The sequence below is a fragment of the Balaenoptera physalus genome, assembly GCF_965194825.1.
Source record: "Balaenoptera physalus genome assembly, chromosome: 5".
NCBI lineage: Eukaryota > Metazoa > Chordata > Mammalia > Artiodactyla > Balaenopteridae > Balaenoptera > Balaenoptera physalus.
In genome coordinates this window covers 124,206,297-124,229,701 of record NC_138884.1, presented here as the reverse complement: position 1 = coordinate 124,229,701, position 23,405 = coordinate 124,206,297, and the positions used below count along the sequence as shown (strand labels likewise).

The 23,405-nt window shown below is 38.1% G+C and overlaps 1 protein-coding gene and 1 long non-coding RNA gene across 18 annotated transcripts in view; both read left to right on the top strand.

The window, feature by feature from the left end:
- The first annotated feature begins 2,969 nt into the window (after positions 1 to 2,969).
- CAMK2D (calcium/calmodulin dependent protein kinase II delta) overlaps positions 2,970 to 23,405 on the top strand; it is a 283,772-nt gene continuing 263,336 nt past the window's right edge. For 2 of the 17 annotated variants that reach the window (XM_082462891.1, XM_082462889.1), the window contains exons 1-2: positions 2,975 to 4,434; positions 6,031 to 6,125. In XM_082462891.1, the coding sequence (XP_082319017.1) occupies positions 4,370 to 4,434; positions 6,031 to 6,125 (160 nt within the window). In that variant the 5' untranslated portion in view covers positions 2,975 to 4,369. Of the gene's footprint in view, positions 4,435 to 6,030; positions 6,126 to 6,451; positions 6,477 to 23,405 lie in introns of those variants that run through there. The other 15 variants (XM_082462883.1, XM_082462877.1, XM_082462885.1 and 12 more) reach the window with 14 other exon arrangements.
- On the top strand, positions 6,483 to 20,155 carry LOC309661399. Its single transcript, XR_014264020.1, has 2 exons — positions 6,483 to 17,076; positions 17,115 to 20,155. It is a non-coding gene; the product is annotated as an uncharacterized lncRNA (long non-coding RNA).

Here is a 23,405-nt window from a genome sequence, read left to right as displayed (position 1 = left end):
CAGTGTCTTCTGTCTCTTTGCTGTTTGTCAGTTAATGCTATCACAAAAAAGGGATGGGATACATTTAGAGCAAGATTTCTTCCTTGTCTTGGCACTGACATGATTTCACCTGATTGAAGTCCAGTAGTCTAGGTAGTGATAGGGCTCTGCTTACAACTACTTTTCAAACCAACAGTCGTCCAACCCTAACTCCCTGACCCCTTCCCCTTTGTTTGCTGTTACTGTCTTTCCAGTATTAAAGCGTAAATTTTTCAAGTTGATAAAATTATGAATACTTTGCTTCCGCCTTAGCAAAGTAGAAAGTTAGAAGCTAGAAGCAATACACTGAGTGATCTCAATTTTTGTGTCATTAACTAAATCAACTGAGAAACCAAATATGCTACTGTTTAGAAATTTTTTTTTCATTTTACACATGAAAAATTCACTTTAAGCCACACTTTTCATTTCCTTACATTGACTCGTGTCTTCACAATGAGCTCTAGTTATTTAAAACCTTTGGCACTGCCTTTTATTTTGGTGTAAAATTTAGTAAGGCCAATATATCTAAAAAACAGAAATTCCTTCTTCCTTTATGGACTCCAATGACAAGAAAATTAGTACTAGATCCTTTTTGCTTGCTGTCAATTATTTGTGTATTTAAAAAATCCATTTCTGTGCATAAACACTTTTAATCATGGGACACTGTGACCATCTTGATTGAAATTGATCACCCTTATAGTAAGATGTCTTAATGGTATGTTAATTATCAACTACCAATTTTAATATGAAAATTGTGATTAATCTAAACCCCCAAATAATCAATTTACCCATTACCAAAATTCATCGGGCAGCTATTACGTGCCAGACACTATTCTAATTGCTAGAAATAGAGCAGTGAACAACACACAATAATTCATGCCCTTGGGGAGCTTGTGTCCTAGTTGGGAAGTATAAACAATTAACAAGAAAAAATGTGTAGTACACTATATGGTAATAGGTATTGAGGGGAAAAATAAAGCAGGGAATGGGACTAGAAATCATGTCTGAGAGAGGTGCAGTCATTGATAGAGTGGGCAGGGAAGACCGCCACAATAAGGTAATATTTGAGAAAATACTGGAGGGAGGTGAAGAAATGAGATAGGATGATAAGTAAGAGAGGAACATTCTGGGCGGCAGAGAACAGCAAATGCAAAGTCCCTAAGCAGGAGCATGCGCCAGGAACAACAGAGGCCAGTGAGGCCAGAGGAGGGTGAGCCAGGGCACAAATTGAGGTAAGAAGGCTAATGGAGTAGGGGTAGAGATTCTCTAGGACCTTATAAGCCATATTTAGAATTTTGTTTTTAGTCCAATTGAGATGGCGTGAAGCCTTCAGAAGGTGTTGAGCATAAACATGGTTTGTTCTTACTGAGGTTTTAAGGGGATCATTCTGGCTGTTTGGGGTGAGGCTTGAATGAAGGGAGGCAGGGCAGAAGCAGGAGACCAGGAAGGAGGCAAGAGACGATAATCCATATGGAATTTCAGTGTAACTTTCAAAGGGTTACTGTCTTACGGAGTCCAAACATCAGAAATGACTGTCAGGTTTTCTTAAATAAGAGAAATATTTTAATTAGTACAAAATATAGTTCAGGGAACGGTGCAAATATAGATTAAGCAGTTTGCTTAAAAAGTACACAGTTATTGTCTAATAATAGATCAGTATTAAAACTCAGTTGTTTCCTTTATTGTATCACACAATCATCATAACCATTTACAATTATGGGTAGTTTAAATAACTGAGATAAATACAGTAGGCCTCGTTACTTGAATATTTAAAAAACAATTTTCTTCCCCAGAGTTGTCAAATTCTATATTCTTTGTTTTAATTTTACTTCTGTTTCATTTTTAGATTCACATAAGAATATTAAATTATTACATTATAACTTGGAACCATGTTGCTAAATATTTAAGATATATATTAAAAATCTTTAGCCGAGACCAAATTATTTTTTTTCAACTTTCTAGCCCAATTATTAATATTTAGACACCTTGTTTCTTTTCTTCATATAGTTTTTGGTATCTTTTCTTGTACACTACATTTTACACAATATTTGCTTTTTATGGTTAGGAATCAAAATATGTACAAAGTCCAATTTTGTTATAAGCGTTAAAAATTGTGAACACTGAGAACTTTGGTAAAAACCTCAGTTATTGGCAGAATAGCATTCCCCAGATCAGGAAATAAGGGAATTAGGATTATGTGTGACGGTGGACAAATTCACTAACAGCAGCCTTTGAGAGCAAGAAATAACTCCTTTCAATCTTAGATTCTCTGGACCTCCTATTTACCTTTCATCTTCCAGCTGTGAAATTTTGAATCGCTGATGTAATGCTAACGGGTGCAAATTAGCAATAGAATTGCAGGTTTTTAATGTCCCCATGCTGTAAAACAAAAGGCAGTAATTTGGAAAAGACCATTCACAACTCTTTCGGTTTTGGTCTGCTTCTAAGTTTGCAATTGCATAGTTTATTAAAGACAGAGGACTGGAAGGAAGGCCCACGGGTTGTTTTAGCACTCAGTAATTCTATTTTAAATGTAATGGATAGTTTTTTTCTCGTATTTACTGTAAACAATGACAGATATGCTAATGAATAGCACGTGTTCTTGAACTATAAAGTGATTTTTCAGATAGCCATTTACGGAGTATACTCAGGTGCCACAATCCCACCAGATCTTTGAGCATACAAGCAAAGCACACACGACCTCGCCTTTTCCGTCTTCCTTTTGCAAAGCGAAAGGCACTAGACCTGTTCACGTGATGCGAGTGACGTCAGTCCCTACCAGGTCGCGTGACCGACACCCAACCTTCCTACTACCCCGCCCCCGGCGCCAGAGCAGGAAATCTCGCGAGAAACTGCCTTACTATCAGAACTCACTGAGGTTACAGGGGAGTTTATTCTGTAGGGAAGGTGTGGCCCCGTGGCGGAGTTTTTGCTTTCATTCTGTTAACATTCATGGCCGAAGCAAAGGCCTGTGGGGATTGCCAGAGTCTGAGCAACCCAACCTAGAAAACGGCGGGGGGACGTGGAGAGTGAGGTGGCAGTCATATCAGAAGTGAAACGTGGCACGGCGGGCGTCGCCCCTCGTCGAAGACGCTGCGGGGGAGGGAGGAACCCCGCGCTGGGCGCCTAGGAGCGGGCGGCGTGGCTTCTGGTGGGTGGGCCCGAGCATCACCGGGAGGTGTGGGAGGCTGGGACCCTTCTCTGGAAACAGTCGACTACCCACATCCGGCCCCCGCTGTGTCAACACGGAGCCGCGCCCAGATGAAGCGCCTGCACCCCTCGCCCCTCCACCTAGGGCACCGAGGCTCGCGCGCCGGCTGGGGTCGGTCCCTAGAGCCCGGCGCCCCTAACCGGGCTGGGGGCCTCTGCGACCCCCGGCAGCAGCCCTCGGCAGCCCACGAGTTACCCCACATATTCCCGCTAAATCAGCCACACATTTAGGCAGGAGCCTAATTGCGGGTTTAACTAATTTTGACGTCTCGCCTCATTCACCTAAACCCTCTCCCGGCTTCTCCCCCGCACGTCCTCCACCCACCTGGTCTCTCCCTAGACAGCTCTGCGCGTGTGTGAGACTCGGGGAGGGAGGCAAGGAGGAATCCACGAAGGGACAGTGTTAGAGTCGCTAGCAGGAGGTGTGGGACCAGCAAGAGGAGGCTTCGCGAGGGAGGGGGTGCTGCCAGGCGCCGGGGAGGAGGCGGAGGCCTGGGGACAGCAGACGAGGCTTCGCCCGAGCCCAGCGCTTTTTCTTCCGCCGCGCAGTCTCGGGGCGGCGTGGGCTCGTGGGGAGCGCGAGGCAGCCGAGGTGCCCGCGGTTGGGGGGCCGGCCCTGGCGCACCCCGCGCCCGCGCCTGCTGACAGCTGCAGCTGGGCTCGAGCTGTCCGCTCCCGGCTCCGCGGCCTCCGCCCCCTCGGGCTCCCTCCCCTCCGCCTCTACCCCTCCTGCTCCGGTGCGGATCGTTTCGCAACTGCTCGCCGCTCGCCCCGTGCCCGGCTGTTTTTCCATTTCCCGGTCCCTCTTCTTGAGTACTTTTGCCCCTGAATTTGAGGAGAGGGGCTGGAAAGGGGGCGGGTGGAACGACCGGAGGAGAAGAAGGAAGCGAGGCCCGGAGGAGGAGGAGGAGGAGGAGGCGGATCGGCGGACCGTAGGGAGGAGACCCCACGCCACCCTTTCTGGTCATCTCCCCTCCCGCCCCGCCCCTGCGCATACTCCCTCGCCGGCGAGCTACTTTCGGACGAGGAAAGTGAGGGCGGCCCTGGGTGACAGCGCCGCGGGACTAGTCCTGGGGAAGCCGCGCGTCTGCTCGCGTCTTGTCCGCCGCGCTCCCAGCCAGGGGTACAGCCCGGACCGAGGATGGCTTCGACTACAACCTGTACCAGGTTCACGGACGAGTATCAGCTTTTCGAGGAGCTCGGAAAGTAAGCGCCTTTGCCGGGCACCCTCACGTCCCCTTTCCAGCAGAGGGCGGGTCGCGTTACCCCCGACCCACCGGCCTCCCGCGTGGGGCGAGGGAATTTGGGAGAAGGGAGGAGAGGGAGGAGGGCCCCTGGTGTGTCAGCTCGGAGGAAGGTGCTGTGTTAGTAAGAGGAAGGGACAAAGAAGGGGCAAGACCTTCCACCCCGGCTGTGGCCCATTCCGATAATCCTCAGCCCACCTTCTCCCGCTCCCCCCACCTTTCTGCACCAGAGACTTGGTGGATTTACGAGCGCTGCAGTTGTAGCTGTCAACCTGAGAAGTGTGCGAGCGTGTGTGTGTGTATGGAGAGGAAACAAGAACCCATGTAAAATGCAACATAGATCATGTTTTCTGTAAATAGAGATGCCTTCTGCTTCGCAGGCGTGTCGGCCGTACGACCCACGTACGGATGAGAACTCGCAGCCACAGACGGTGCCATATTTATTGATGCCGAAAGTTCAACTTGGCGTAGAGTCTATTTCGCGTCCAGTAGTTGTTCTGTCCAGGAACAGGGCCACCCCAAGGAACTCGAGCCCCTGTCCCATATCGACGATTATTCTTTGCACTAGATTACTCGCTCATCATCATCCTTCCTAGGATTTACATGTACATCTTCGCATTCTCTGGGAGGATTTATTTATACAGGCAGCGGAAAAGCCCTTTGGTCACCGGGAGAGAGCTTCCCAAGGGTAGCCCAGCGTTGTATAAAACGACCTCCTACACCTGACTGGCAGAACTATTGTACTTGGTGATGTTAAGGAAGGGGACAGGAGACCTACTGAGAACCTGTGCAAAGAACCTAGAGGCCGAGCCGTGAACGTTAATTTATGCAGCATCAAACCCAAACCCAAATCCTCTGTCACTAGTTTCGAACATTGCTTAAGAAAGGGGCGCGTTTATGTGTGTGTTGTTGTTTTATACGGTTGAATTAGAGGACATGTAAATATCTTTTAAATGTAATGAAAATCATATCCTTATATATTTATGTTGTCTGCTGTTAAAACATGGAGAATATGTCGGAAGAGCAGCTTAATTCAAATCTCTCCCCTCCCCCAGCCCGAAACAGGGCACAGAGAAATCACCATAGCAGGATTTGTTAAACCCCACACAAGTGTTCCTAAGATTTATTTTAATGAAAACAATCACCATATTTACTTATTTGGAGCCACATTAATTTTATTTTTTCCTACTAAAATAAATAGGCAGCTCCTCCTCAGCTCTGCTCTTTGCAGGGTTTCTTCTCAGAGCATTTGGTGCTGTGTTAGTGTGAAGTGTAAAATGTTTTCAAGTTTCATGTGCAAACAAGAGCCGTCGTAATTGGCAGTTCTCTTCATTTTGTTGATTAATAATGTGTGCTCCCAGTTAATGAAATCTAATTTTATTCTTCAACATTAAAGAAGGTCTCAGTTTCCAGAAAGAACGGTTCATTTTCTGGATATTACTATATGGTATACTGATATTTGACAGTTCACTAAATTCAATAAAAATGCTCAGATGTGTGTTTTTAATAGAATATCAGAGCTGATTATATTGATGACCTGCTAATTATTGGTTTTCAGGGGGGCATTCTCAGTGGTGAGAAGATGTATGAAAATCCCTACTGGACAAGAATATGCTGCCAAAATTATCAACACCAAAAAGCTTTCTGCTAGGGGTGGGTATATTCAATCACATATATATGTTACTTGTGTATTTGTCATGTTGGTTGTTCGTTCTGTTGTATGTTGGTTCTGTTGTATGTAAATATGTCATTTAGTTATAATTGTAGCCTTAGGTATCATGTGACATTTTGTGATTATTTCCTTCCTGAATGCCTCTTGGTCTGTACAGTTTAAAAATAAATGACCAAATACAATTGTTATTTGATAAATTGTTATTAAAATTCTATCTGTCCTGTGAGTAGTAGCATAAATAACTATTTTAAAGCAAATAAATGTCACTAAGTGCATTTTGCCTTTAGCTCCCCTGTGAAATAACTTTCAGAAAAACCCTGGAATGGAAAAATGTAAGTCTCACAACTGTCATTATTCCCTTTTGCTTTTGAGAGGAAAAATGGGTCATAACTCAGTTGAATCATATATTTAAATTGTAGTTACACTTGAACTTAATTCATCAAGGTATATTTAACAGTAATGGCGTTGGGAGGAAAATTTTATGGTTGCTATATTCTAGGAAATTCACCTTGATTTTGATGTTTCTGTGTGCAGACCTTTACTGGATCATCTGCAGTAAGGCTTCTCACTCATGTAATGTATTTTACACATGCTTTATAACCGCAAAGGTAATTCATACTCATAAAATAGCTGTTGACATAAGCAAAAAACTTGGAGGGGCCTCATTGCATTTTTTATTTTGTTGAACTCATGCAAAAGTACTTATACTGAAAGGGTAAGCATTCCAATTATTGTGAGCACGTGTCTAAGGTGTTTCCATGGGAATTTATGGCTTGATGAAATAAAAATGAAATTAAAATGAACAAAATGCCATAGTGTAAGTCCATTACAGTGACCTGGTTTATTTTAAGTAATGAGAGAAAAAATTCCATTAGGGTTACTTTTCCTTTAATTTGTCTTCTAAAAAGTATTGCTTTCTAGTATCCTGGTATCATTGTGTCTGTCTCTGCCATGATTTTTTTTTTCTCTTTATTGAAGATTCTACTTTTAACGTGTACTTTAGATTTAGGTTGACATTTCAGTTTATTCATTTAAATGGGATTTTGTTGTGATTTCCTTCACCTGATTTTAATGAGTCGGAGGACGGTCTACCTGTTAAAGTAACCCACACCATAGATTCAGGACATGAAAACTAATGAGAAGCACGTTATGCTCAATTACGTTCCCTTTCCCCACTTCTCTCTCCTCCACAGGAACATTTTTAACGGTAAAGAGTTGCTAGACTGTAAATGACATTTTAGTGTTAAAAAGAAAAAGAAAAATGAAAAAGTGTAGTCAAATTTTTTTCGGTGCTTATATAATTTCTTCCTGTGTGCTAGGTACTTTTGGCAGGAGTGGGGTATCAGTTCTTTTGGAGGCATTACAACACCTATCCCATATCTTTCAATGGCTTTAAAGTTTCTCTCAAAATAAATCAGTCTTGTGCTTCATTTTTACTAATTTCTTAGTTAGAGTCATCCCTTTTCATCTACCACAGTTCATACTACCTACACCAGAGTGGCAAATACGCTGTCTCTGCTCACATACATTTTATTTTACTTTCTTTTGCCTCGAATGTATGGAAGATAAGTCTTCTCTAGCCTGATGGAGCTCCTTCTCCCTGCTACTCTGCTGATGTCCCTCACCTGCTCATACTCTGCTTTAGAGAACAATCTACTCCAAAGCCACCTTGCCCCTTCTGGATCTGATGATCCTTATTGTTCAAATTACATTTAGGGAAAGTAGTAAGGGTGAAGGGCTAACATGCATGCTTCTTGTTCTCCCTTTGCAATTTTCTTTTCTTGTGACTTTGGGCAAGTTTCTTAACCTACTGAAGAATGAGGTGAAGAAGAAGGTGTGGGAACCAGATGCCCTGGATTTAAATTATGATACCCCTGCCTATTATTTGTGTGATCTTGGGCAGTTTACATATTTTCTGTGAGCCTCAGTTTTCTCATCTGTAAAATCAAATAATAATATAACCCTTTTGTAGGGTTTTTGTGACAAGTAAGTGAATTAATGCAGTATAGAACAGTGCCTGCTATGTAATATGCATTAAGTGAATATTAGCTGCTATTACCTCATTGGGTTGTTGTAAGGATCAAAGGAAATTATTTGTATGACACAACTTGAAAATCATAAATCCAGTGGCAGCCTTGATTTAGCTGTGAGAACCCAGTTTGAATCTTGGTTCTACTATTTAGTGTACTTAGTATGTAGATTTGGTTTGGTCACTTAACTTTTCTCGGTCTCAGGTGATTCTTCAGTAAAATGGGGGAAAAAAATCCGTATATGGTATAACGGGTTGTTTTGAGGATTCAGTGAATTTTATGAGAAATACTTCTTAAAAAGTGCAAAGTGCTGTGTCAATTTTACTTATTACTGCTCACCTATAAAATACTATCGTACTTTTCCTTCAAAATGTTCAATTTATTTTATATTGTCACACCAATTAGAGTTGTTTATAGAATATTTATACCTTTGAATGTATACATTTGTTAAACCTATACTGATAGTAAGCTATAAACTCTTCATGGAAGAATACCATGCTTTCACTTTTTAGTATCACATTCTACAGCCTTGAGGACATAGTAGGAGGGGCTCAGTACAGAGTGACTCATATCAAATGTGGCTATTAAATGGTGTGTAAAGGAGTAAGATACCTAGTTCATTCCTAAGAACAAGCAAATACTGGATGTAAAGAAGTCTGTAAGGTAGTATACTAAGAGCACGTGCTTAAAAATATGAATTCTCCTTTCAAAGCACTCCCTTCCCAGAAGATAATGATCCTAAAAAACTTCTTTTGCAGAAAAAAATTTAAAGTAATTTCCCTAAATGGAAATGTAGAATGAAATGCAAAACAGCATTTTTTCACCTCAAGGTAATGACTTTTTTTTTTTTTTTGGTTGCATATGGCAGTTTTTGTGGATCGTGTAATTTTTGTGCAAATTTTTGTTTGTATTATTAGAAATGCCATACCTCTGTAAATCCAAGTTTTAAGCCTATTTGTTTTAAAGACCAAGCAGGTCCTTCAACTCCATTAAATAATGTTCTTTAAGTGTAACATTACAACTGAAAAAGAAAGGCCATTGTCAGTACATCTAAGACCATGAGGGAATTGCCAAAACTTTGGCTACATTCCTGCACAAATTTGCACCTCCAACTATACTGTCACCCATGCATTTTTCTGTGCCTAGATTTTAATGGATTTCCAGCAGACAGTTTCAGTTGCATTTCCTCTCAGCTGTTAGTCACACACAGCATATTTGGGAGACTCAGAGTCTGTTGAAGAATTTCTTTCCTTTTGCGTTAACACGTGCATGCAAAGAGCGTTCATACTCTTTGCATGCACTCTTCATACATTCATACAGTACTGGTCAGATAGATAAGTACATTCATATATAATTTGACTTGTTTTTAAAATAAAAAATGGTGTAGAAATGTTTCAGTCATCTGATATTTTATATGTAATTTCTGTCCTCTAAAAATTTTTTTGTTAGCTAGGAATAGAAGGCGTGCTTAGTAAATGGTGGATAGTGGTAATAGAATTTTCTCATATTATTACCATGAGAAGTAGAAATTATATCATTTTGATAAATTAGGTTAGTACTTAACAAATGCTAATTTGCCCTTCTCTTTCGATATTTTGTCTATTTTGACATTCTTATAACTGTAAGGTACTGTCAGATTATGTAAAGTCCATGAAGGACTGGGATTGCAGTTCAGAATCCAGTGGACTGATGGTTCTGGTGGCAGATGTCTTTGGAAACAGTACATGTGACTTATTTCACATTTTAAAGCATCCCTGTGGTAAAAGATTTTTTTATGGTACAACTGGCTTCTTGATGTTCATCTCCCAGTGTATTTTTTTGATCATTAGAAACCACTTCTTATTACATAGAGTCTGTGATATACCACAAGTCATTGTTTTGTAAAATATTATAAATTACAATAGAAACTTGAAATAATATATGCTATTACAAGTATATTTTACCTCTATTGCTAAAGTTAAAATGGGGTTTCATTTTATATTTCTGTAAAACTTCAGATATAACGCAAGTAAACTTTGATTTTGCTAGTTTTGTTAATTCCTAGATTGGTATTACTAGAACATGAATCAGGACTTTATAAACTGTTTTGACCATGTACAGAAAATTAGGTCTCAGCTGTGAAATCTGAATATTGCATGTATGTCCCTAAGTAGTCTTATTTATGTTATAATAGGGATGTCAATAACTAACTCTTGCTACATTGTTTTCTTTTTTTGGCATCCAGGCAGTCAAGAAAGTACTGTAATTTCTCAACCTCGTGGTTACTTGTCTTGAATTGGAAGTAGAACTGAGACGATATAGGTGAATCAAGTTGTTCTGATTATACATTATTGATTTGGCAATTTGGAACCAATTGGGCAAATGATACTAACTTTTGAAAAGTTTCTTGGCTCAAACAATATTTTCAGAAAACATTAGTAAATCATTTGATTTTTGTACATGGAATCTCTACAAGTCTTCAATTATTGAGACCCAAAGTGGCATGTGTCATCCTTATCATTTTAGTGTCCTTTGGTTATGTTTAGTTGTATCTACATTTACATAGGCTTTAATATTAAGTATTTATTTTTCTCTTTTGGTGAATAAAAATATTATTGATATTCAAAAGTAAGAGATAGAAAATAAACATGTATATCTATATTTCCAGGAAATAATGAAAATACTTTAAGTATTCCAGCATCATTAATCAAGGCAAACTTAGGGAATGTGGTTGTCAGGTACTTCACTGTGATGTGAATAACTAGTATAACCTGTACCTGACTGATCGTTCAGTAGGAATTGAACACCGTGAGAACCTTGATTGTTTATACATTTAGATTAATACTTTTCATTTCCATTGAAATATTGAATCAATTCAATATAAAAACTAAAATTTAGTAATTACTTATTATGAGTTTTTTCAATGTTTAACAGTCATGAATTATTCTAAAGCACATAGTAGGATTTTCTTGGACATTTAACTTCTTTTGTTAACTCAAATTTTAATTAATTTTTAAGTCTTTTCCTTGGGCTCATACTGAGGTAGGCCAACTCCTAGTGTCTCTAGGGCCGGGTCAGTATTTCTTTAAAAAGTAAATACTCATTTATTGGGGTATAGTGTGTAGAGTTTTTTTTTTTAAATAAATTATTGGCAATTGGTTAATGATTGTTTACATGGAAGGCTATTTTAAAGCTTTTAAATTATAGTAGTATCATTTAGTAAATTGTACTGTGATATATTAAATGGAGCCTTAGCAAAATATTTTTACTCTAAAATGTAATACCTTTATAATTTATATTTTATACTGCTTTATAGATTACTAAGCACATTCACAAAGGTGACCTCATTTTATGTTTTTATTTGATAAATATTTAATGATTAAAATTATTAAATTTTATACATCTACACAAATAGAGAGCATAGAAGACATAAATGGTGGTATAAGTCTAGCATGAATAAAGTGCTGTGGATTTTCAAAGGAGGGAAAGATTATTTCTGCCTAGGGAAATGAAGGAAGGCTTTTATATAAAATGGATTTAAATAAATTTTTAAAACCATAATGCAGATGGGGCTCAAGTACCAAAGTCTAAATAAACAATTTGGAGAGAGTGTTCAAAATAGTTTAGATATCTGATTATAATGAAAATGTTATTTTATTCATATGGTATGTTTATTGCGACTATTAGTAAGAAGTTATTTTTGTAGTAGGACATTTTTTAGGTGACAAAATTCTTATGATTCCAGTTAAAGTAGATATCACAATACTTCAGGTGAATTCATAGACCTTTCATCTGCCATAACCTGTCTCTTACTCTAGGATGGGGAAACTGGTAGGTTTGGAGGGGAGAGAGCACAGCTCTGTTTGTTGTTAGGTTTTGATTTTAAATATCAACTATTATAATAATACACAGTCACAGAACAACATCATCATTGACTTTTTTTAGTTAGGTGAACCCTTTTCTAGTACTACAATCTCCTTTTAAGACACTTTATTTAATCCACACTGCAGCATTCAGATAGACAATGTTATCTCCATTTTTAAATAGAGTTACTAAGAGCCTCAGTGTTAGTAAATGGTAGAATCAAGAATTTCAACCCAGTTTTCTCTGGCTCTAAAAGCCTGGATCTTTCTATCATCACATCCCATTGATTGCTGTTACAGAGAACTTATCTTAACCTTTCTGTACTGATCTGTATGTGCTTGACTCATCTCCCCACTAAACTTCAGGTTCCTTTATAAAAAGAACTATACCTTATATACATCTTTATATTCCCAATGCAATGTATGGAACTGAGTATTTATTTGGGGAAAATATATTTGGGGTTCCAACTTGTGAGAGAAGATAGTGTTTTTTGTTTTTTTTTTTTTAATGTTTTATTTATTTATTTATTTATTTATGGCTGTGTTGGGTCTTCGTTTCTGTGTGAGGGTTTTCTCCAGTTGCGGCAAGTAGGGGCCACTCTTCATCGCGGTGCGCGGGCCTCTCACTTTCGCGGCCTCTCTTGTTGCGGAGCACAGGCTCCAGACGCGCAGGCTCAGTAATTGTGGCTCACGAGCCCAGTGGCTCCGCGGCATGTGGGATCTTCCCAGACCAGGGCGCGAACCCGTGTCCCCTGGATTGGCAGGCAGATTCTCAACCACTGCGCCACCAGGGAAGCCCGAAGATAGTGTTTTAACTGCTGCGGTAACATAAGATCAAAATGAAGTTTCAGAAGGCCTCGCCGTGCTCTTTTGTGAAAGGAAAACGATGTAGTGAAAAATCTTATTAAAATGGTAGGAAAATGATTACAGAAGAATGAAATATTTTGGTGAGCTTAATTTATTAACTGATTAACATAAAGTTCCTAGGATTACTTCTTCTAAATGATTTACTTAAAACTCAGCCCTTAGCCAAAGCTCAGAAAAACCTGCTCAGAAAGGCATTCTCCTCTGCCTCATCTTGATAGGCCAGTGAAGACTGGAAGACGAATGTGTGTTTCGTTGTTTCTTCTTGGACAGCACTGTTGTGTGTGTCAAACTCATACAGAAGCATGGCAACTGAAAGAAAAATACAAACTTAAGTTTTTTATTTGTTGGAAAAATAACTCGTGGGTATAGCAAGTAGGTATAAAGATATATGTATAATATTGTTATGTAATATTTATATACAGTTAATTGTTCTACCTAAGGTTCTCTACTTTTTGTTAGATTGCACAGGGATTAAAAAAATTTGTTACATAAAATTTGATATATGCAATTATGCATATTTAATTATAAAACAGTAATCAAGCACCTAGTAAACCTCCACCCAACTTAGTAGTTAGAACATTCCCTTTACTTTTGAAGCTGCTTGTGTGTTCTTGCTGATTCCCATCTCTTGCCTCATTCTAAGAGTTAATCACTATCCCTAACTTTTTTGGGAGAGCTACGTCTTTTATTTCCCTATACTCTGGGACTTTTTAATTAACTGGTTGATCTTAGTCGATGAATCAGGTGCCAATGGAAAAACTATGCACTTATTACCTAGGTGAATTGTATTTTATTTTGAGTTGTATGTGTATAAATCATGGAATAAACTGCATTAATTCTCATATATTAGTATATAATCTTACCCTCTCCCTTAAGGCTAGGGAAGGCTTAAATTATTTGGAATTTTTTTAGTAACAGGAAATTCCTTTTGAAGAAATTTCATTTATGATGATGTATACACATTGAAATCAGTAAGAGTAAGTTGTATAAAACTAACTTATTAAAGGTAAATGTAGTAAGTGAAAATTAATCAGATTTTTATTCTATCTTATAGGGAAGTTATAGAGAGTTGAGATATGTCACATTATGGCATCAGTGTTTAAATTAAAATTTGATGTTTTGGTAAAGAAATACTTTTGCAATTTTTGGAGGCTATGTTATAGATAACTTAAATTTCTGCTGAAGTGTATTCACTAGTAATCCAGGCCCAAACTCTCCACGTCCCCAGTGGACTCACCAATTTTCCCTTTCTGTGAATGGCACCATAATTTCCCCAGGCTTTCAAGAAGGCTTAATTCATTTCTTTTCCTTAACCAGTCTTTTCCTTAACCTATCTCAACTCCTTTGCCTTCTCTTCTTTCTCACCATTCTAATTTGAGCTTTCTTTTCCTCTTAATTCAACTCTTTTAAATAGCTTCTTACACAGATTTCCCAGCTGATAGTTGCAACAATTTTTATTCATTTAGTCACCTCATCATTAGACCTCTAAGTACCCACTGTGCTGAGCATTTGCTCAGATCTAGAGATGGACGTGAAAGGTAGAGATTCTGCCCTCAGGTATTTCATGGTCTATTAATGTGGATGCTGGCCTGGTAAATACAGTATACGGAGCTTTTAAGGGCTGTAATAGAGGTATTCACAGGGCCTTCAACGGAGATACGGTTGGAGGTGGTTGGTATCACAGATTTCATGAAGAGATTTATGTGTGAGATTGTGTTTAGAATGATAAGTGAGCCTGTTAGAAAAGAAGGAGAAATGGTTGACCAGGCAAAGTAAAGCAGCATGTTCAAAGGAAGGGAAAAAGTCCGGCCCCACCCTGCAGGTGGAATGAGTACACCTAGTACTGTTGAACTACTCTCTCCTTTAAGACCCAGTTCAGGTGCTGCTTCCTCCAGGAAGCCACCCCTGACTTCCTCTCCACCCCTCCTTCCCTTCTTTAGCCAGATGTGATGATTTTTCTCGTCCTTTGCGTAGCTTTTTCATGTTTCTTTAGGAGCTTGTCACATCTCTCCCCTTGTATTGCAGTTATTTATGTTGTAGCTTTCAAGCATCTTGTGGACATTTTTAAACTTATCTTTGAATTTGTGCCTGGCACAGTAATTACAATATTGCATATACTTGTCAATGTTTGTTGAATGAGTGGACAGATGAATGGGTGAGCAAATAAGATTCTGTCTTTTGAAATAGACCTCTGATTAACAGAGTCCTATGACAGATAAAATAAATGAAAATTGAGCTAAGGTTTCATGTCAGGTGGCATTCACTAACTGAATAAATTAATTCCCAATTATTCACAATTCCCTAATTATTCTATTAGCTTTCAGATGACAGATTATTCATTGGAAAGAATTTTGTATAATTCAGTAAATTTTTGAGCAACTGCGTACAAATTCTCATTGCTTTTTTTTTTTTTAAACCATGTAATGTAAAGTGGCTCAATAATAAGGGGTGACATTTTCATTGTCTGTGTGTCCATCAGTATCACTTCAGAAATGTCAGATTCATGTCATCATTAAATTTTTAAAACATGTTTGGATTTAAAAATTTTTGATCCATTCTCCAGAGGTGGTTACTTTTTCACTTAGCTTTTAACAAAGCTCACTTTAAAAAGCATTTTGGTGATACTTTATAGAGTTTTGGATATACAAATCATGGATATTATTTGCTTAGAGTAATTATTTGATTTTTTAGTAAAGGCAGTTAGAGGCTAGCTGTTATAATTGCTCTGTCTGTCAATTCTGAAACTTGGTAGAAGGACTGGGAAGTGTACTTGTTTCAATATTGGAAAACAGAACACATATTTTAGAGCACTTATTTGTATTTCTTCTTCAAGGAGCTTTTCTTGTGTGATATGTTACAGGAAATTGGGGATTTCACAATTCTATAACTTTACAGTGTATATCATATATATATTTTAGAAAATATGCTCTTTTCATAAAAGCATTTCAATCATATTTTTAAATGGCAATTTAAAGGCCAGATGTGGCAGAAGTGATTTGTGAAATTAGTTCAGCTGAACATTCTGGCCATTTTGTAGAAACTTTATTTATAATGAATCTTTTATTATTTTAGTAAAGCAAATTGTATATGCTTTTATATTAAAGATTATATATTCATATTTGTTACAGAGAGAAATGTACACTTTGGACATACCTCTGAAATACTTTTTAAATTATTTATTACCAACTTGGATAAAAACACTTAAAAATTATATAAAAATATATATTCTAAATACAGAATCAGGGAATACAGAAAAATAGAATACAGAAAAATAGAAAGAGGAAGACACATTCAAAGTTATTACCCCAAACAATCACTGTTAGTATTTTGTTTTCTTTCTTTTTTTCTTCTTAATTTGTCAGAATACTAGACTAAAATACACAATTTTGTGTCCTGCTTTTTTGCTTAATGTTATAAAATTTCCCTCTGTGACTACAAATCCTTTGAATTACACTTCACTAAGTAAAGCATCAGTTTTAGTATTGCTAGTTTTTTTTAAAAAGTTCATTCTTTGCTATGATAAATGACATGATAGTAAACATTGTTTTGTAAAACTTTTTCATATTTCTAATTCTTTTCTTAGGGGATATTCATAAAGGAGAATTAATGGGTTAGAGGATTGAATTATCAAAATTTTTGATAAATGTTGCCAGATTGCATTATGCAAATGTTGTACATTTCCACCAATAACATTTAAGTATGCTAGTAAAACTGAATTTTGGGAAGCATGATTCTAAATTTCAATTTCAATTTTTTTAAATAAATTTATTTATTTATTTGTTTGTTTTGGCTGTGTTGGGTCTTCGTTGCTGTGCACGGGCTTTCAGTTGCGGAGCGGGGGGCTGCTCTTCGTTGCAGTGCGCAGGCTTCTCATTGTGGCCTCTCTTGTTGCGGAGCACGGGCTCTAGGCGCCCGGGCCTCAGTAGTTGTGGCACATGGGCTCGGTAGTTGTGGCTTGCAGGCTTAGTTGCTCCGCAGCATGTGGGATCCTCCTGGGCCAGGGCTCTAACCCGTGTCCCCCGCATTGGCAGGCAGATTCTTAACCACTGTGCCACCTGGGAAGCCCTCAATTTCAATTTAACAAAAGAAGAGTTACCTTGTTCCACACCCCTTGCTAGGTAAACAAAAGTACAAAGATAAGGTCCTTCATTTCAAGGTGAAAGAGATGTGGAGTCAAGTATATTACCAGGCAGGTTGATAAGTGTCACAATTGAAGTATATTACCAGGCAGGTTGATAAGTGTCACAATTGAAGTATATTATCAGGCAGGTTGATGAGTATCACAATGGAAGTATTTACTCATTCTGGGGTATAAGGAAGTAACTGGGTTGTTGAAAGGTAAGGAAAAACTTACTAGAGGAGCTGATCTTGGGACTGGGTTTTGAAAATGACCACTTTTGAATTTAAAGATGGATAGAAAAGATATAATAGGATATTATTAAAAAAATTAATGAGAAGCAAAGAAATCGTTAAGTGCCAATAAAGAGTGAACTGGAAAGTAGATAAGTATTTTTTAACCCTGAGTGGTCAACTTACTGTATATAACGTTTCATGAAAGCATGCAAAAATTGATGAAAAGAGATGGACATTTTTTCTTTCAGTGAATCATTTAAGTGCAGCAGGATCTGTTAGAAGGTATTAAATATGTTGGGTTTTGGGGATTTTACAACCCTGAGTCATTAGGGATGAACAGCTGATAAGAGAGGAATAACAACTTATCTACCTCATATTTTGTTTTATTTAGCTTTGAGGCAAATACAAAAAAAAAAAAATTTGAGGGACTGAGTGAAAGATGAAGGACAGGAGGATAATTAGAGTTTTTTAAAAAAATCAACCAATATTAAAAGTGCCCTAGGGAATCCCATTTGTGTTTATAAACAAGAAAAACTAGATGGTTTCTGCAGTTGTGCTATTGGATGAATAACTTGTTAAGAAAATGCAGGTTTTGGTTCAAAGCCAAAGGTAAGTAAGATGTCTAAAAATGGTATTGACATTATTCACTGCCTGAATTCCCAGTGTCTAGAGTAGTGCCTGGGACCCTTCACAGATATTTACTGAACAGATGAATGAATAAATGACTCCCAAACTACATCATATTATGATAAATGAATACATATTTAGGGACCCAGAACTTTTAGCAGTTAGATTTGTATACACTATACTCTTTTAAGGAAAGCCCAAAATTAACAGATTAATTCTGTGATATGATATATAATTTAGCACAAGCTGATAGTAGAAAATAGTCATTTATTCCCTTCACTTAAATAATGGAAAAAATCTCTCATTCACTTAGAAGACAACTTCAATTTAAATATTTAACCTCCCTAGCTAGGCTTAACCCTGCAATATTTTCCTCCTGTTTTTTTAAGGGAACTTAGCATCTATAAAACATTTTAATTTGTAAGATCTCCCCAGTTTTGTTAATATTAAGGGCTATGTAACTTGTAGTTTAAAGGGGGGCTATATTGTTTTATTCTCTCTCTATATATACGTATAGATATATGTATATATATATATATAATTTATAGTAGAATTTTTTTGTTTTGGGGTAGGAGCTTTGTGGAGGAGAAAGCCTTCTATTGACTTCAAAAACAGTGACTCAAGGTTGGTATAGTCGTTAGAAAGTAGGGTGGGAAAAATCCTAATTCCAGTTTGTAAGCAGAATTTCAGGGTCAAAGTCTACTCCTGTTATCTGAGTGTAGGGCTCCTGATTTCAGGCCAGTTTTCATTTAGGCCAGTTTTCATTCTAGTAGAATTGGAGAAGGAAAAAAAAAAAAAAGTATCAGAGAACTATTGAACTCCTATAAATGTAAATAGGATTGAGGCCTACTTTCACTAGTATTTATGTGCTTTGGAAATTATTTTTGGAAATAAATATTCTTTGGATTGACTTTTCCCCTTGCTTCCTGTGTATTTTATGATCAGGAAAAGGGATAACAAAATTTAATTGTTAACCTTAAGTCTCTTTGAAAGAGAAAAATATCCTATCTCATCTTGACAGAGAACCAGTGATTGGATTACTTACAGTGCTGTCTCCTCCATTTAGTGCTAATAATCACAGTATCCATAATCTGCCAGTGACATAGTATAGAGAAGGCCCTAGGACTTGAACATGGGATGGCTAAAGGATCACTGAGATAGTTAATCTTTTAAAGTAATAATGATTATTTTTAAAGAAATTAATGTCTGTTGACCTTTTGCAAACTTTGAGAAACTATTTTAGGTAGGAGACTTTATGTTTTAGAATAATCTGAACCAACTAAATCCAAATTTAGAGATACCAGTATTAGAAATATACAGTGAACACACACAGAGTCAGCCTTAAAAATAGCACTTAGCTTTGAGAGGATAATTTCTCCTCCATCTAGCATATAAATGTTTCGTTCAGACTGTTTATAGCAAGCTTTGGGGAAGAAAGGTGGAGGGAAGTGAGAAATGAGTCTTTTGAAAAATTCTTGTAGCTCATAGTAATGCTTGGTTAGCGTCTTTCATTCAAGGATCTGAGACGTCCCCTGAGTCCCACAGTACTTCTGCAGTGTGGGTGAGGGACACTTGGGGACTCTTGTGCCCTGTGCTGTGAGGCCTGTCCTCCCGAGGGGCATGTTGCAGCTGTTTCATAATGCACACCCCATTCCCTCCTGGGCCCCGGAGTGGAGGAGCCAGCATTATCCAGCTGAAATAGCAGAGGGATTTAGAGAGCAAGGAGTGAATTACCTGGGCTGGAATTGGGGTAGGTCTCTGGGTCAGTAACCCTATTCCTATAAAGATGTTCTATCTTTAAAACATTTTATATCCTGCTTTTTTATCCCCAAGAAAGTAAAGTCTGTCTCTCTTTTCCTCTGTATGATTATGTACCTTTGGGAGCTTAACATTTAATAATGAAGAATACGATAGCCTATATCTACTCTTGATGAGGAAAGAAAGCAAGGTTAGCGTTTTCCCTAAAAGATGTCAGAACTGTTTGCATTATGCCTGTCAAAAGCAAGCTGTAGGAGGCATGAAAATAATAAAATACGCTCAGTTCCCACAAAAAAACTTATAGCATGGTTTGGAGAATAGGAGACACACATAAATGATTACAGAAAAGATAAAGATGAGTAATAAAACAATGTAGTATGATAATTCAGTGTACCTAGTAGTGACATTTAGTTGTGGAAGCAAGAAAAGTAACACTGAGGAAGTAGAAGTTAAGATGGATGGGAGGAAGGAAAAAGGATAAAGGACACAGGGGTGCAGAAATGTTTGGGCAGAAGATAGAGAATCTGTGGGAAATCAGGAAAAAAAAAAAAAAAGCTTGTAAACGTATGAAGGTCTTTGATTGCCAAGTTGAGAATATTGTCTTAAATACAGTGGTGACACTTTAAATAGGTCATCTAAGACATTACTGGGCAGCAGTGAGTAAGAAGGATGGATTGGCTTAGGGTGTAAGATGCTGAAATTCTGAAACCTTAAGATAATGAAGGATAAGGCTGACTAGGGTTTCAAGTTGAATCATGGGGAAAATTGTAACTTTCATATAACAAACTGAGAAGTCGAAATCAAGAACTGATTTTAATGAAGGAAGATGATGAATTGACGTGTGTTTAAGCTGTATATTCAGGTTGAAATATCTAAAAGACCATTGAAAATTGAGCGTGGTCCTTCACAAAGGGACAGGGGAAGCAGCGCAGTATACTGTATAGGTTAAGAGCATCTGCTCTGAAATCAGATCGCCAAGGTTCAAGACCTGTCTCTACCAGTTCCTAGTCCTTGTGACCTTGGGTGAACTTCGTTACCTCTCCAAGCCTTGTTTGTTTGTTTGTTTCTTTGTTTTTAATCTATAATAAACTGCAGTAATCAGTTTAGCTGCTATTTGTGACTTGTCTGCACAGAGATGGCGTGCTAGTGGAAAAGATCACAAAGGAGAGAAGATAGAAAGGAAAGAAAATAGAGTCTAGGACGGTGATGGGGGGGAATGCTTGCATTTTCATGGATGAAAGGGGGAAGTAGGATTAGTTTAAGAGAAGTGAAGGGATATGTCAGAAAAGGAAAATGCAGTGCTTTGAACTCAGAGAATTTTTGCAAAGGAGGGGATGGCTAGTGATGTTCGATGTTACAGAGAAATAGAAAGAAATGAGGACCAAGAAAAGGCCTGGGTTTCCCAGACAGCAGAATTTCCGTCATGTGAGCGAAGCAGTCATGAGGATCAGGCTGGTCTGTTATTCATCTTCACATCCTCGTAACTGAGCATGTTGCCTGAAATATAATTGGTATTTAATAAATATTTGCTGAATGGAGAAAGAAAAAAAACCTATTTCTTCGGATTAAAGAATAAATGGAGATAGCATGTAAAACCTTGCTGGTTTAATAAAATAGGAAAAGAGAGACAGACATACATGCCGAGGGGTAATTTCAGGGATTAACCCAGTCAAGGGAATTAACTTTGGTGATAAGTAAAACTGAAGCTTATTTGAAGGAAGAGGGAAAAGAATCACTAGAGAATAGAAAGACTGATAATGTAAGGGAAGAAGTTAAAATTTGGGGGGTTGAGTCCTGGAGACTTGGGTGTGTGTGGGAAAAAGACATTCTTCTTCTTCAGGGGGCAGCAGGAGAAGACTGCACAGATGCTAAGGCATTTGGAGTGGAGAAGAAGACGGTTAACAGTTCAGCTGAGAATAAGAGAATAGAAGTAGGATTGAGAGCTTAGAGAGAACAGAATTGGGATGGTCTTTGGGGAGTGTAGAGAGGGGTCCCCCAAAAGCAGTGTGCAGTGGATCATTAGCAGGTACAGTGAACACAGCCTTGAAGCTAGGCCCAAACTGCCTAGGGCTTCACAAGGTGAGGTGGGATTCTGGCACTTTCTAAACATTTAAGGAGGAAGGTTTCTTTTTCTTTTGCTTTTCTGTTTTTTTTTTTTTTAACATTAATTTTCTTTAATTTGTACAGCTAGTAAGAATAGAATTTAAGTCCAACCCTAGGTAATAGCAAAAGCCCTTGCTGTTGTCATTCTATTATGTTCTTTGTACGGTACATCTGGCAGGACAGAGGAGGTGGGCAGGAAGTTAGAAAGCAGAAAATTGGGAAGAAAATTTTATTCTGCAGGAATGAAAGCCACAATGATACCATTTTGGATGTTTGGTAGCAGATTTCTCTTTCTACCTGAAAGGGAAGCCTGGGGACTCTTCAGTTCACAATCTAAATTAGCTATTTCCCTAATTTCTATCAATTTTTTTCAGTTTCTCTACATAAACAAAAGACTCTGCAGGCAGCTTTTAATGTTTGAGTTGTCCATAATTTCATCAGTAGGAAAGCACTGCTTATGGAGGAAAATTATTACAGATCAGGAATATGAAATAAATATTGTTAAGACATAAGCTAGTTCATCCTGGATGTATTATTACCAACCTTTAATAAGGTTTATCATCACGAACACTCAATTTTATGTGCCTTTGCTTACTTTCCTATATGCATATCTCTGGTTCATTGACTCTGATGATAAGGACTTTTGGTTAGATAAGTTTTCCCAAAAAGCATTTGGTATAGTGAATAATTTTCTTAAAAGTTTGTGTCATTTTTCTGTTTGTTTTCCTAAGTTCACTACAAAGGCAATGAACCCAAAGATTGTAATTGTGGTAGATGTGATCAGAATGTGTTTCATTTTTTTCTTCTTACATCAAATCCTTTCCACTCCCTTATTCATTTCCCAGTTCTTTCCCCTTTGCATGTTACTATGATGTTTAGTATCTAATTACTCCTACTTTTCTCTCCCTCTACCACCTGATTTCCACAAACGACATTGTGTCTTGAGTTTGGACTTCTAAGTTCATAGAAAAGAAGACATCTTTACACCATTCTGAGTTACTCGCTTTTGTCTAATAAATGGAAATTTGAGGTCTTTTATGCTGAAGTTTTTGTAGCCCTGGACTTTGTTTCTCTAGTTCCCAAGGGATCTCATGTCTTATTTTACCCCCATTACATCAGTCATCATTCATTCACTCATTTACTGAACACACATTTTGAGCAGCTACTGTGGGTGGGCACAGTTCTAGATTCTAGAAATACAGGTGTCAGCACACTTGGTATGGGAGAGGCTGGAGGAGCCATTTAGATAGGAAAGTGCCATACAGTGCTGTGAAGTAAATAAACCAGGGCTATAAGTTAGTGACCCCAAGTGGGGTTACTTTGGATAGGCCTCTCTGAGGACATTAGCATTGAGCTGAGACGTTAATAATAAGAAGCAAACTGAGAAAATGTGAGAGAAGAACATTCCAGGCCAAAAGACCAAGGCGACAATGAGCTTACTAAAGAGTAGGAAGAAAGTCATCAAATCTGGAGTGTAATTAGCCAGGAGGAGAGAAGTACACAGCACAGTGATCTTGGGAGGTGGGCAGAGGGCAGATTGGATAGAGCCTTTTAGCCAATATTAAGGAGTTTGAATCTTATTTTAAAGCAGTGGTAAGCCATATTGAGGATGTGGATCAGGGAAGTGATATGACCAGATTTTGTCTTAAAAATCTCTCTCTGGCTGCCATGTGGAAAAGAT